Genomic DNA, 14,520 nt, shown 5'->3' on the forward strand with positions numbered 1-14,520 from the left:
CCGCCTCTGCTGAGCAGCTCTCCTGGTGCTGGAAAGCACTGTGAAAGCGGCCGTGGAGAAAAGTCACCAATAAACAGTGTGAACAGGCAGTGGATCCTGCATGCTACTGAATCAACCAGCCAGGCGCCATGTTCCCACGATGAAAAAGTAACAGATAGGTTATGGATTAGTACTTTGATTGGATGTCCCTCAAAAGATTCAGGAGTTTCATTCAAGCTTGTAACTTGATGTCACTGTAGGTGGATCCTACATTCAGCCCTAAGGTGTTTGGGGACAGACCTGGAGTGTCCAGCTAAAGATAAGCAAATGCTTGGGTTCCTGAAGTATGCTTGCTTGTGTTGCATTTGTCTCGCCATATGGACGTGTGGCTGGAGGCCAGTTTCTTCTGCCGTTATGGAACTTCTCCTTGATCTGTAAGCTTCAATAAACCCATTCCTCCCATACCTTCTGGACTGTAAGTTCATCCCAGCTATGTATAGTTGGCTGTGACAGGGTGTAATCAACTGCTCTCTGATTGGATGTGAGGCCCACTTTGAGGGAACTCATGCCTAGTATTGAGAACCAAGTTGAAACCTATGACTTGGAAGGTTATAGATCCTGGAGGGAAGTTTCTGCTATTTTTTGGCTAAAAGGATATGTTATGCTTGTTAAAAAGTGTTCTAAATGTCTGTGTTTATTCCCTTTGATCCATTGCTGTCACTTCTCGCTAGAGAATCTAGTTTTTAAACATAGCAGTGAATACTGGGGAGACCTAAAGCTCATTAGCATGACAAGAACAGAAACCCAGTCGTCTGAGTCATGTTTGTCCCACCCACCCCAGCCCAGGAAATATAGAGGGATTGGTGGATAAAATGAGTGCTGCTTTCACTGCTAGCCTGAGAACTTTCTTAAAAAGGGTGGCAGACATTGAGGAGACTCAGAACCCATCAAAGCAGAAAATCAGAGACTGCTGAGAGCTCAACACTAAAAGAGACTTATAACATGCCCTCCAAGGCTCAAGGAACGTTGTGGAAGAGGGGCAGAAAGAGTAAGAGAGCCACAGGGTGGGAAGGTGTGTTCTGAGGCCTTGCAGGCATTGTGCAACCCTCTCCCACAAGAGACCGACTGGTGCGTCCATGACTCTGCAGTGACTGCTGGAGGCCCTCATTGGGATGGGTTTGGAGGAGAGGGGACATAAGAGCATAACCTGATGGGAATATGACCGGTTTGTTATGGTCATATATTAAATTGCTTAGTAATTAAAAACTCAATAAAACATTTTAAGGGGTTAGAGAGATGGCCCAGTGATTAAAGGCACTTGCTTTCAGAGCGTGATGGGCTGGGTTTGATTCTCCAGTACCTACATAAAGTCAGAGGCAGAAAGTGGTACAGGCATCTGGAGATCATTTTCATTGGCAGAAGGCCCTGATACATCCATTTCCTCTTCCCCCTCTCTGCTTATAAATAAGTAAATAAAAATATTTTAAAATGTTTTAAAAACAAAACCCTCCAGGTTGAGTGAAACCCAAATGGAACACATGCCGGCTGGCATCCAGCTCTAGTGCAGAGGCACAGCCTACCGCAGCGAAGTGGCGAACCCGAGAAGGTGGCTCTGGAAAAGTCTGAGATGAACATTGGGAGACCCAGACAGAAGTGATGTAGATGTTGTTTGTCTTGCCCAGGGCCTAGCAATTTTGAAATAGCTTATGTCTGTCCTAGAATCTAACAGCTATAAATGTGCTGTACATCACGTGAGAAAGGAAACGGGGAGACTAGGGAAAACCCCTGCAGTGTTGGATTAGACTCTGAGATACCAGCATAAACTTAAACAAATGCTTTACATAAGAAAGATTGGAATGGAGGCTTGTTAGAAAAACATGAAGAACTGACCTGATGGGGCTTCAGTGAGCAGAGCAAAAGCCACAGAGAAAGTCACAATAGCCCTGGGTTATAAGCACATGGCATAAAATAAATATTGCCTGTCCGTGCTATTGCTTTCTTGTGATCATAAGTGTTTGCACACTTGTTATTTCTGTCATTGCTGTGACCAAATACCTGACAAAAGCAATGGAGAGAAGCTTGATCTTAACTGTGGATTTCAGAGAGCACATGCCATCATGGTGGGAGGGTGTGGTAGAGTGAGTAGTTCAAGGAGGGGAGAGACAGGAGAGGGGTCCTGGGTGAGCTTTCTATTTCTCCTTTATTTCCTAACCCCCACCCCCCAATGGGCTGGTGCTGTCTCCCACATTCAGGGAAGGTTTTGCCTTCTCAGCTAACCCTTCTGGAAAGGCCCTGTTAGACTAACACACACAGGTGTGCTTCAGCATTTCACAGGAATTACAGATGTCAATTTGACAGTAAAGACTGGCCATCTCCATTTGTGGCATCTTTTTTCATCTTTACTCTTAGGCTTAGTGATAGAAAATATGTTGGGAGATTTTGTTACTGTGTGGACCTGAGGATACTACATAAAACTAAGATGGCTGCATTCACAAGACAATAAATGGAACCAGTGTCATTTATGCAGGCCATTGTTGATCTCTGAATTTCATTTGTGGCATATGTCTATACTGGAAAGGGGTTTCTCGTAGGCAGTGCTTTTTTGGGTCTGTAATGCTTGAGGAATATTGATGTTACATTACAAAGCTATGTGACCTCCCATTTCTAGACCTTTTTTCACTCCTGCATCATACTTTATATCTGGCACAGTGTGGGGTCTTGCTTTAAAAACCAATTTCATCTGACTACCTCTGCCCTTCAGTGGGGTGTCTGGACAATTGGATGAGGCCGTAGACATGGACGAGAATGGGCTCAGTTGTCCCTGATTGTCTTTGAAGCTTCTAGTTTCAGAACTGCCTTTTGTCTTCTTTCCAATTGTTGTCATCTTTTTTTTTGAAATGTTAAAATTTACACTTTCTAGACTTTTTACTTAGTAGGAATATATAACATGTGGCTTTATTGGTTATTGATTTTTATAGTGGACAATATTTTTCTTATAAGCCCTGGTCTGTATAGTTTTGTCAAATGTATGTGTTCCCAGAACATGTCTACTGTGTCACATCAGAAACTCTTGGGTTCTTCTTAATCTGCAGATGGGAGAAGACAGGAATCCGTCTCTGTCCATCAGTTCTGGGAAAGCCTGCTGGACACTGGGTCCTTGGCTAGGAGCTCTGTGACCTTGGGGAGCAAACAGTCTTGATGAAGGGGAACAGATGGGATGGGGTGGCCTCTATGCCTGGAAGAACTGAGCTGTTCTTTGTGCTTATAAATAAATAAAGCAAACAGTCCCTACTTGTGACCTATCAACAGGGTTGCCCCACAGGTAGAGGCAGAAATTGTGGAATGCTCAAGTGTATACCTCTGAACATGACTTAAATTTAAATTTCGAGAAAGTTTTTTATTTTATTTTTTGGTTTTTCAAGGTAGGGTCTAGCTTAGCTCAGGCTAACCTGGATTCACTATATAGTCTCAGATTGACCGTGAACTCACAACAGTTCTCCTACTTGTGCCTCCTGAGTGCTGGGATCAGAGGCATGCACCACTGTGTCTGGCTTTTTACAAGTCTACTAGACATGGCTCAAGAGGCAGCAGCAAGGGGCGTGAAGGCTGAGTGAAGACGCAGTGGCAGAGGTGGAGAGCAGAAGAACTGAGAACCATGCGGAGAACTGACACTGCAGCAACATACCAGAGAGGCTGCCTGGGATTGTAGCGTACACAGCAGATACGCCATGGTGAAGCATGGCTGGATTGGTGGAGAGTCTAGCCAGCAGTATAAGAATTTCTCAAGAAGTCAGAGTTTAATAACAACGGTAATAACGATCAAATTGAAGAGCATTTTTGGAAGATGATGGGCCATGCTCTGAGCAAATTAAGTGGAGAAACTCTTACCTACACATCTCCTGACAGCATTTTTGATGCTCAGGATTAAAGACAAAGCATGCTAGCAGAACCCAGGTAGAAAGAACTTGACAATAGCAGCAGCAGTCCCTGGTCCCCAGAGCTTACTACCCAGGGTCACTGGGTAAACTGGCCCCAGGTTTCTCCACGGTGCTGAAGGGACAATGTCTGCAAGGCTTGAGGGGGATGGCTATGACCTGAGACCTTTTTAAAAATATTTATTTGTATTTATATTTATTTATTTATTTGCAAGCAGAGAGAATGGGCATGCCAGGGCCCATAGCCACTGCAAACAAACTCCAGATGCATGTGCCCCTAGTGCATCTGGCTTATGGGGGTTCTGGCGAATCGAACCTGGTTCCTTTGGCTTCACAGGCATACACCTTAACCACTAAGCCATCTCTCCAGCCCTGACCTGAGACTTTTATATCCATCCAAGGTGTGGTTTGTGTATAGCATGCAGTCATAAATTCACAAGGGCTTCTGGAAATATGCCACCTACATTCTCTTTAAGGGAGTTCCTTCTCACAGAGAGAGAAACAAAAATGTTGAGCCTGAGGATAAAAGTCAGTGTTCCTAGCTACAAAACAGTAGTCATAAAGATATGAATCTCAGTGTTCTAGATGATAATGTCAAATTGGAAACCACCTTGAACAGCCAGCCTTTGGAGGTAGTACTTGACATGATGTGGTTAGAGTTTTTTGGTTCTAAGCAGTTAGGGAAAAGGATTTGTCATACTCTTAAAGGGAGACTGTCTGTTGCAGCTACCTTCTTGTTACTGCCACAAATCACCTGGCCAGAAGCAACTTGTGGGAGGCAAGGGTTTATTTTGGCTTACAGATTCGAGGGGTAGTTCCATGATGGCAGAGAAAATGATGGTATGAGCAGAGGGTGGACATCATCCCCTGACCAACATCAGGTGGACAACAGCAGTAGGAGAGTTTGCCAAACACTAGCAAGGGGAAGCTAGCTGTAACACCCGTAAGCCTGCCCTCAGCAATATACTATTTCCAGGAGGCATTAAAATCCCAAATTTCCATGAACTAGGGCCCTAGTGTACAGAACACAAGGGGACACCTAGTTCAAATCACTATGTGGTCACAGATGTCTCTGAAGGCACTGGTTCTGGGATCTGTCTGGGAGTCTTAGGTTGACATTTTGTGGCTTTTCTACAAAGTGATGTGGCTATGGAAGAATCTAGTCCTGGGAACAGAATCTGGTGAGACTGTGGCCTTGTACCACCCAGGCCTGGGGAGAGTGTCTTGACACCGGTTAGTTTTCCAGGCCTTCCCCCTTGGGGCTTACCAGTGTGGAGTGGCCAGGGAAAGTGCTGGCTAGGAGTAGGATGCTGTATGGCTAGTGGCTCCTATGGGCAGGAAGCCACGAAAGATGATCATAGCAGTGAGGACCTGGGTTGAAGGCACCTTTCTTTTGGAGACTAGAGAGTTTAACCCATCCTGGGATGATCATGTATTTCTTTATTGTTAGAAAATGAAAAATGAGTTGGGCGTGGTGGTGCATGCCTTTAATCCCAGCACTTGGGAGGCAGAGGTAGGAGGATTGCCATGAGTTTGAGGCCACCCTGAGATTACACAGTTAATTCCAGGTCAGCCTGAGCCAGAGTGATACCCTACCTCAAAAAACCAAAAAAAAAAAAAAAAAAAAAAAAAAGAAGGAAAAACGAGCCCTGAGAATGTTTCTATAAGGTGGGCACATGGGGAGTGATCTAAGGTACAATATTAATTAGAGAAAGCAGAGTTTGAGCTAAATTCCGTGGTAGAAGCTATGTGAGTGCAAATGTCTGTGGTTGAACACTTGTCAGCATGGAAATGTGTGATGGGACAGTGATGTGTTCCCTTTACAATAATGCAGCTCAGAATCAGTGGTTGGGTAGCATTTTGCTTCCTTCCAAAGCCTGATAATGGAGAGGTGCTTGTAGACCAGAGACCTTGAACTAAGTGATGTTGGCCCCCACTGGAGACATTTCTGGTTGTTATGATTGTGGGGAGGGTGTTTCTGGCATTGGTGGGTGGAGGTCAGGAATGCTTTTAAGTATCTTGTAATGTATGCCACAGCCCCCATATAGTCTAGCAGATAACCCATCCCATGATGTTGGGAGTGCCGGGGTTGAGGATCCCTGCTTGACAAACATTTTTAAAAATTAATTATTTTGATTGAGTGAGGGAGAGAGAGAGAATGAGAATCTGAATAGGTGTTGTGCCAGGGGCCTCTAGCCACTGCAAACGAACTCTAGACACATGCCACTACCATGTGCCTGTGGCTTATGTGGCTATTGGGAAATTGAACCTGGGTCCTTAGGCTTCCCAGACAGACACCTTAACTGCTAAGCTATCTCTCCAGGCCTCTATGGTCATTTTTGCATACACATGTAATTTGTTGACAAAACGGTTTGTTGCAGTCAGGTTCGTAATGCTGGTAGAAATCACCCAACTAAGAGCAGCTTGTGGGAAAAAGAGGTTTAATTTGGCTTATAGGCTCAAGGGGAAGCTCCACGATGGCAGGGGAAAATGATGGCATGAGCAGAGGGTGGACATCACCCCCTGGCTAACACAAGGTGGACCATAGCAACAGGAGAGAGTGCCAAACATTGGCATGGGGAAACTGGCTGTAACACCCATAAGCCTGCCCCCAACAACACACTGCCTCCAGGAGGCTTTAATTTCCAATTGCTATCAGCTGGGGAGACTAGCATTCAGAACACCTAAGTTTATGGGGAACACCTGAATCAAACCACCACATGATTCATGCTGTGTTGCTTTTCTAATTCTGGTAAAAATGAGTGAAAAATGAATTCAGTTTCCTTAGTTAGGGGTTGCTGTACAGACACACCATTCACATTCCAGCTGAAGGCTCCTTTTTTTTTTTCTGATCCATGCAGGTTCACCTCTGCAAAGCCAGTTTGCTCGCCTTGTGGATTACTTGGTTTACAAGACGCTGCCAGTGAGACTCTGAGTTTACACGGCTGGAACCCGAGCCGCCTCGATTCTGTACTTGTATGTGCTGGTGGAAGTTTGGAGCTCCTTGGAGCTACTGTTTACGTGGACATTTTGAGCCATTTTGAACTTACTACAAGCACTGACGCTGCTAGCAATGAGCTCCCAAAGCCATCCAGGTAAGGCCTGCCTCCTTAGTCTCTGCTGCTCTCCTTACAGACATGCTGCCATCAAAGCAGCCTGCTGGGCGGGGGGTCAGCCTTTGCTTTTCTTACGGCATTTATTGGTTTGTGGCCTCATCAAGTGCACACTGTACTGGGTTCTTCATCTCCTTGCACGGGCCTGATGATGACTCAGTGGCAATTGAGGTTAAGGAGAAAGCTCTGGCACATTTAGGAGGAAGCTCTGGCTTTGTATGCTGACTTGAGTGGCAGGCAGTTTCTTCTTGTGTTGGTGATGGTAAAGTTCAGCCTGTGATCTGAGAGGGAGCTTGTCAAGGCAGTTGAGGTGAAGAGTGCTTCTGTGGTGGGCTCCTGGACAGAGTCTAGGTGAAGCTTGATTCTGTATACCAGTTCTTGATGTCTCGGTATGTTTCTAATACCTCATAAGTATTTATATTTCCATATAGTCCTAGATGATCTCAGAGCCTCTGGGAAGAAGAGACTTGCCCATGGTCCAGAACTGGGACGGCAGAATATATTGGAAATCATGTGTGTCTGCCTCAGCACATACATGTGGGGACTTCATGCCTTTGACCTTGGAAGGTCACCATACATGCACCATGGTGAAACTAGAACCCTGTCTGTCCTGTGTTAGAATGTGAGTCTCCTGCAGAATGCCTGTCTGCCTCTAGTCACTTCTAGCACATTGTGTGGCCTTTAGGAGACTTAGGTGTCAGTGTCTGTCCAGGGTGCACACAGGAAGCTGCATAGATGCCAGGACTGATGCTCAAGGCTCTGTTTGCCTGGCTCTGAGTGGATTGGAGGTAGAGACTGAAGTTCTGGATCCCTCCCTCCAGGATTATACAAAACAGAGTGGCCACACACACCTCTTAGGGGTGTCCGTCATTCATCGCCTTGTCTAAACGCTCCAAAGGACACGGTTCTAGCTTTATTTAGGTAGGAGGGTTTTATTAATTCAGTTGTTCATGACTTGATTGACGTAAAGAAATGGTTTATGACCATTTCAGGAAAAAATTAAGATCTCTGGACTGTATATAGTAGACACTGATACACAGGTGTGTCTCCGGCTGTTTGTGAGCTGCTGTGAGTTGGAGATGGGCCTCTTTCTTGTGTAAATATGCGGTGTTGGTGTGCATATCTCACTAGTGTGCTATTCTGTGTGGGGTTCTGTGTTTTTTGTTTTTTACTTGAATGTACAATAAACATCTAATGTCAATATCTTCTTTTTGATAACTTGGGTGTATTTGTGATTATAGCACTGTTTATAACAACTCCAGATTTGCGTAAGATAATTAATTATAACTCTATTCTGTATACTTCTGCATTTCCACCAAACAAATTGTAAAAAGCCAAGTCGTGTTTGAAATGGATTTGGGATTGCTGTGAAATGGCTACAGGAGTGCCTGATGAAGTTTATAAGGAGGCGTAGCTTCCTACATTTGCATCTCATCAGCACTGGATAGATTCAGTCTATTTTATTTTATTTTAGTTATTTATTTCCTTTTTTTGGCTTTTCGAGGTGGGTTTCACTTTGGTCCAGGCTGACCTGGAATTAACTGTGTAGTCTCAGGGTGGCCTTGAACTCTCGATGATCTTCCCACCTCTGTCTCCCAAGTGCTGGGATTAAAGGCATGTGCCACCACACCTGGTTCAGTCTATTTTATTTTTGATAGCATGCTGGAGACCATTCGTGCATTCACTTTATGGTTTAAGTGGGGTGCACACTTGTGAGTGACATGATACAGACATAATCACATCTTTTTAAACATATTTATATTTATCTATTTGGGGGAGAGGAAAAGAGTGGGGGAAAGAGAGTGGGGGAGAGGGAGAGAGAGAACATGAACGTGAGAGGGAGAGAGAGGAGGGAGGGAGAAAGAGAATATGGGCATACCAGGGCTTCTAACCACTGCAAACAAATTCCAGATGCATGTGCTACCTTGTGCACCTGGCGTATGGGGGTCCTGGGGAATCGAAGCTGGGTCCTTTGGCTTTGTAGGCAAGTGCCTTAACCACAAAGCTCTCTCTCCAGCCTCATAATCAAATCTTGAACATATCACCCATGCTTTTGTTTATTGGCTGACAGAAGTCTATATGTACAGATCATTGTTGCATTTAAATTTTTCTCATTCACGTGCATTATGTAGTTCTGTAAAAGACTGTGTGCATACTTACTTTATATGTTATCTATATTTATTAACTCATTTGAGTTAAGCCAGAGTAGCTTTTACTTTTTTTTTCTGCTTGATTTCTGGGAAAAGTGAGATTCTCTACTATAGTTAAAAGTTTGCTTTTTTTTTTATGATACTAACCTTTATTTTGCTCTATGTAGTTCAGTATTTTTTTCAGTGTTTAAAAAGTCAATGACTTCTTTTTGTTAGTTAACCAGGTCTCTTATCAGTATAATATCTCACTCTTCATTTAATGTTCATTTGCCCAAGAGTTTCTTTTATTTCATAAAATACTCTTGTCTGATTTCTTTTGGCTGACAGATGTTTCCTCATCCACTTATCTTTAACCTTTCCTTGTGATCTTCAAGGCTTATCCCTATAAATGTAGACAACTGAATTCTGGCTTTTCTCCTCCCAGTCGGTTGGAGATGGTGGAGACAGTAGAGGTTCTGGGACCTTCTTTTCCCTATCTCCTATTTGTATGTCTTTGACTAGGATGTTGAATTGGCACCTGGAGCTTGCTGTGCCTCTTGCCTTTCTATCCCTCTGGTGTCCTGCAGGGTCCACTCTGCAGCCGTATAGAGGTGCCCTGCACACTGGCACACTGCAGTCCTAAATGTGACTAAGGCCATAGGTCTGCATTAGTGATACCTGCCCATTAGGGTGGTCTCATTGGTTTTGAGGTTTGTGGGAGAGTTCTCTCACCCTCTTTTCAGTTGCTACTATTCTCTCACTATCAGGTAGTGTTCTGCATCTTGTTCATAGTTTATTTTTGTTATTTTTATCATTCTAGTGGATTTTGGGAAAGAACAAATGCTCATCTATTCAATTTATTTTTCTTTTTGAAAATACTTTATTTTTATTTGTTTATTTGGTGGGGGGTCAAGTAGAGAGAGAGAATGGGTGTGCCAGGGCCTTTGGCTGCTGCAAATGAACTCCAGATGTGTGTGTCCCCTTGTTCATCTGGCTAACATGGGTTCTGGGGACTCAACTCTGGGTCCATTGGCTTTGTAGGTAAGCACCTTAGCCACTCGTCCATCTCTCTAGCCCTTGTTTTTCTTTTCAGTGTTAGGGATTGAATCCAGGACCTCCTGCATGCTGCTATACACTTTGTCCTGAGCTCCACGAGCCCTCAATTTGCTGTCTTGAACAAGAATTTCTGGATGTGCTGGAGCAAAACCAGGGAGTGGCCTATCCTTTAGTCAGTTGGAGAATCCTCTTGGGGTCTTAATGTCATTGTGATTCTCAGGTGCTAGTTTCCACCATGTGCCTGTCTCTCTTCCTCTGTCATCCCTGGTGTCTTATCTCTGGCTGGCTTCATTCTTTCCTGGCCTGCCTACCTTACATTTGCATGGCACAGGTTCTGCCTGCTCCTGTGTGGCCTGGTGCAGTGCTGGTCACACATCAGGCCCTGCTGGAGTCCTTGCCCATTGAGTCCCTCTTTCATGTTGGCAGAGCAGTTTGGCTTTGCCCTCGTGATAAAGTGGCCTTTTTATTTGCTTGTGTATAGCTCTTCTCTCCCCTGTTTTTCTTTAAACTCCCTCTGGTGCTGGGTGAGGCGTGTGTTATGATTTTATTGCCGTTCGTTCTGGACTTTGCCAGAGCCAGTCCCTGGCTCTCTGACGTAAAAGCTGCTTAGCTGTTGGGATTTATTACTCTAAGTAACTGTTTCCAGTATTGTGAACAGCCTGAGGAAAAGGTTTGGGTTGGTTCAGCTTGTGAGGACTCCTTAGAAAGAGGTTCTGAAGAGCATTTCTGGTCTTAGCTCATACTGAACTGTAACTGTTGGGCTGTGCTCAGGTAGACTGTGGTGTACCTAGTTCCTCTGCTCTCAGTGGGTTTCCGATGTAAAATGTGAATGTGGGACTGATGTTATCCATAGCCTGCTGACAGGACAGACAGCTATTCCTTTCTTCCTCTACTTTGTTTCCTTCCAATGGTTGCCCTTACTGTTCTTTGGGGTTAAAGTGCATTTAGATATTGGTAACTGGCTGGCTACCAGGAAACCTTGACATTGTTATTTGGTTGCCATTTAATGCTACCCTGACCTTGTAGTGCAGCTGACCTTCCTTGTTTAGAAGTCCCTGCCTAGAGAAAGTCTTGTTGAGAAGCATCCTTAAGTCCCAGGGAGCTCACAGTAGGTGGCTAGTTGACACCTCTGGTCATTCAGCTGATGGTCCTGGACAGATGAGCTCCGATGGCTCCTTCCAGCTTCTTTTCTCTCAGTGAGAGGACTAGCTGGTATCGGTTTAAAAACAAAGTAAGTAGGCCTGGAGAGATGGCTTAGCTGTTAAGGCGCTTGCCTGCTTAGCCTAAGGACCCAGGTTCGATTTTCCAGGTCCCACGTAAGCCAGATGTACATGTTAGCTCACGTGCCTGCAGTTCATTTGCAGTGGGTGGAGACCCTGACATACCCATTCTCTCTCTGTCTCTAATAAATGAAAATAAATTAAAAAGAAGAGTTTTGAGGGAAGCATATGTGATCTAAGAGGAGTGCTTTGGGGTGGGCCGGGCGGTGTTAATAGGCTGCTTGGTCTGGAGCACTACATAGAAGCAGCCAAGCCCTGTGGCCACAGCTTGCCATGACCAGTTGAGTCCTGGGTCCTCAAGGTCCTGCTGGCTGTTGCCACAAGTTCTCTCCTGGACATCCTCTGTCTTGGGGCTGGCTGAGAGGAAGACCTGGGGTTAGTTACGTTGGAGTAGCGTTATGATCAGTCTCCAAGCTGTGGTCTTCAATTCACTGACCTTGAGTATATTTTGACCAATTTGGCTGCCATGGTTAATATATGGTAATTTAAAATTTATCTCATTAAGGAGTATTTTTATAGCATTTAAATTGTTTTGTACTGGTTGCTTGTCCCAGGGGCACTACACATTTGTTTGTTTTGTTTTGTTTTTGAAGTAGGGTCTTACTCTAGCCCAGGCTGACCTGGAATTTATTACCTATCTAGTATCAGGCTGGCCTTGACCTCATGGCAATCCTCCTCCCCCTGCCTCCTAAGTGCTGGGATTAAAGACATGTGCTACCATGCTGGGCTTCTGCACAGTTTTTAAGGGGAGAAGATGAATTATGTGATGAATATATATGTGGATTTTGAGTTGCTGGTGACAGATGAGTCCCACAGCTGAACAAGGCCTAGGCATAAGTGCAGCTGCAGGCCGTGACTGCGGCCAGGACCTTGCAGAAGGGAAGTGCTGCAGCGGGGGCTGTTGGCCGGTGGAAGTCCTGGGAGGTTTGGCATGGATGTAGGGCGTCAGCTAGAGGAGAGCTGCTTCCTGCAGCTGGGAAGATACAGGCGGGTCCCACCTGATCAGCCGTCTGGGCAGTGAGCAGTGAGACTGAGCTGAGGACCGGGGCAGCTGGCTGGTTGTTCCCTTTATGTGTGCTGCCAACTACCCTGAAGAACACAAGACTAGATGCCTCAGGTGATGGACCCGAGTTGAGTGGGAGTGTGATTCCCAAGAGCGCCTCCCTCCTACTGCTTGAATGAAAAGCTTCCAGAATGCTCTGCACACTGATGCTGCCTGCACAGCCCCTAGAGAGCATGTCTTCCCAGCCTCCTCAGTCCTGCCACAGTAGCATTTGCTGCTCTCAACTTGTCACCACCCTGGCTTCTCCATGCTGTCATTATCTGGGCTCTCAATCAGTCAAGATTTGTTCTGGAAATCATGTAGACATAAGGACTTATTTTTCAACCTATTTTTTCCAACCCTCAAATTGTGTTTTGTCTTTAAAAAATCACGAATATTCTGTCGTTATGCCGAGCTCAGAATACTCACTGTCAATGGAGCATTGATGGTTTGTTTTGGCAATTTTCTGAAAATTCTTACACAGTTTGTGGAACATTTGCATTTGTGTCCTTTTTTCAAAGCCCCCATTGTAGAAATGCAAATTTCTGGGTTCCGAGATGCTGAATGTTGGATGATTAATGATACTGAAATTTAAGAATGAACTCCTGGCATGTATTTGACACAGAAAACTCAGCGTGAGCATCATTAGAAACTATTGAGCACAGCTTGGTGCTAGAACAGAAAGGCCATGATTGCAGCACCCGGCACTGGGGCAGGTCGCCTGTGGATGGGTGTGCGGATGCACACCGCCTCCCGACGCTAGGCCGTGCAGAGCCGGGAGTGGCTCCAGCTCAAGAGCTGGCTCTGTTTAACTGTAGGTGTTTAACACTCAGTATTCATAAATCAACATTGATTCCTTGCTTACTCCAAGTCAAACCCTGCCGTGCTTTTAAGAGACCAAAATGAATAGCAAGTTCTTTCTGAACTGCGATTTGCAGTCATTTCATTTGTGTGGCATGATAACCCTGTGTGGTAAGCTGGACACCACCCTTCCAGTGGGTGAGGAAGCAGTATTGTCTGCCGCCAAGTAAATGCCTGGGCTGAGGTTGGACAGTGCCTCAGAAGCTAACCAGGCACTGGAATCCATCACCCACACTTGCTTCTCTGTGAACAGGATCATGGGAGGATATGTATGTGTGGGGCTCCCATGCCAGATAGGCAGGGGTAGCCGGACCCCTGGTGATGGAATGGTTTTTGCCATGAGAAGGAATAGCTGGTCATGGAAGTCCCTCCTCAGCAAGGCTGTAAGTAGTCAGTGGAGATATTCTCACAGAATGGCTGAAGGTCAGGCTACCCAGGGTCCTGGCATGGTGGTGACAGGCTCAGTGTGGTGGAGAGAGATGAGCCTGGGGACTCAGGCCTGGAGTAGGAAGCATGGCGATAGAGAGAAAGAGGGTTGTGGGCAGGCAGGTTTTGGGTAATAGACTGGAACTGGAGAAGGTTTAGGATGGTGGGAGAGAGATCGGCTTGGGGACATGTGGCCCTTGATCAGGAAGTACTGCTGCTCTGTGTGTCCATGGTCTTGTCTCTCTTGGCTCAGAGGCCCTGACCTTACCACCTTGTCAGCCTCACTTTCTACCTTAAGCCTTCTCCTGTGACACACTTTTGTTGCCCTGGGGCTCAGCCAGTCTGGTTTTGGCTGTCCCAGCACTCTGGATTCTGCACTGTTTGTGTTGCATCTTTGTGTTTTGTGACCCTCTCTGAGCTGTCTCAGCCAATCCTGAAAAGCTGGGCTGAAGAAATTGAGCCTGGTGTACCAAGTTAATTTGAAGATTAAAACTTTTTGCTTTGCCTTAGTACGCTTCTGTTTATTTCATGAGGACAGAAGTAATGAATGGCTACTTTTAGGAGAGCTGTAATGATTAAGACCAAACCCAAAGGAGGCAGGTGATATTCCTGGCTCTCTCCCTGCTTTCATTGAAATGCAGTGAGCCACCATTTAGGGCTGGGGATTTCAGGCCCAGATGCAGGCTAAGAGCTTTGGAG

The 14,520-nt window shown here is 45.4% G+C and overlaps 1 protein-coding gene across 7 annotated transcripts in view; it reads left to right on the plus strand.

Annotated features, from left to right (window-relative positions):
• The window catches only part of Hdac4 (histone deacetylase 4), a 303,466-nt gene that overhangs the window by 28,743 nt on the left and 260,203 nt on the right, over positions 1 to 14,520 (plus strand). For all 7 annotated transcript variants that reach the window (XM_045146718.1, XM_045146721.1, XM_004667834.3 and 4 more), the window contains exon 2: positions 6,776 to 7,009. In XM_045146718.1, coding sequence (XP_045002653.1) covers positions 6,988 to 7,009 — 22 coding nt within the window. In that variant the 5' untranslated portion in view covers positions 6,776 to 6,987. The remainder of the gene's footprint in view (positions 1 to 6,775; positions 7,010 to 14,520) is intronic.

Source organism: Jaculus jaculus, chromosome 4 (assembly GCF_020740685.1).
Source record: "Jaculus jaculus isolate mJacJac1 chromosome 4, mJacJac1.mat.Y.cur, whole genome shotgun sequence".
Lineage (NCBI taxonomy): Eukaryota > Metazoa > Chordata > Mammalia > Rodentia > Dipodidae > Jaculus > Jaculus jaculus.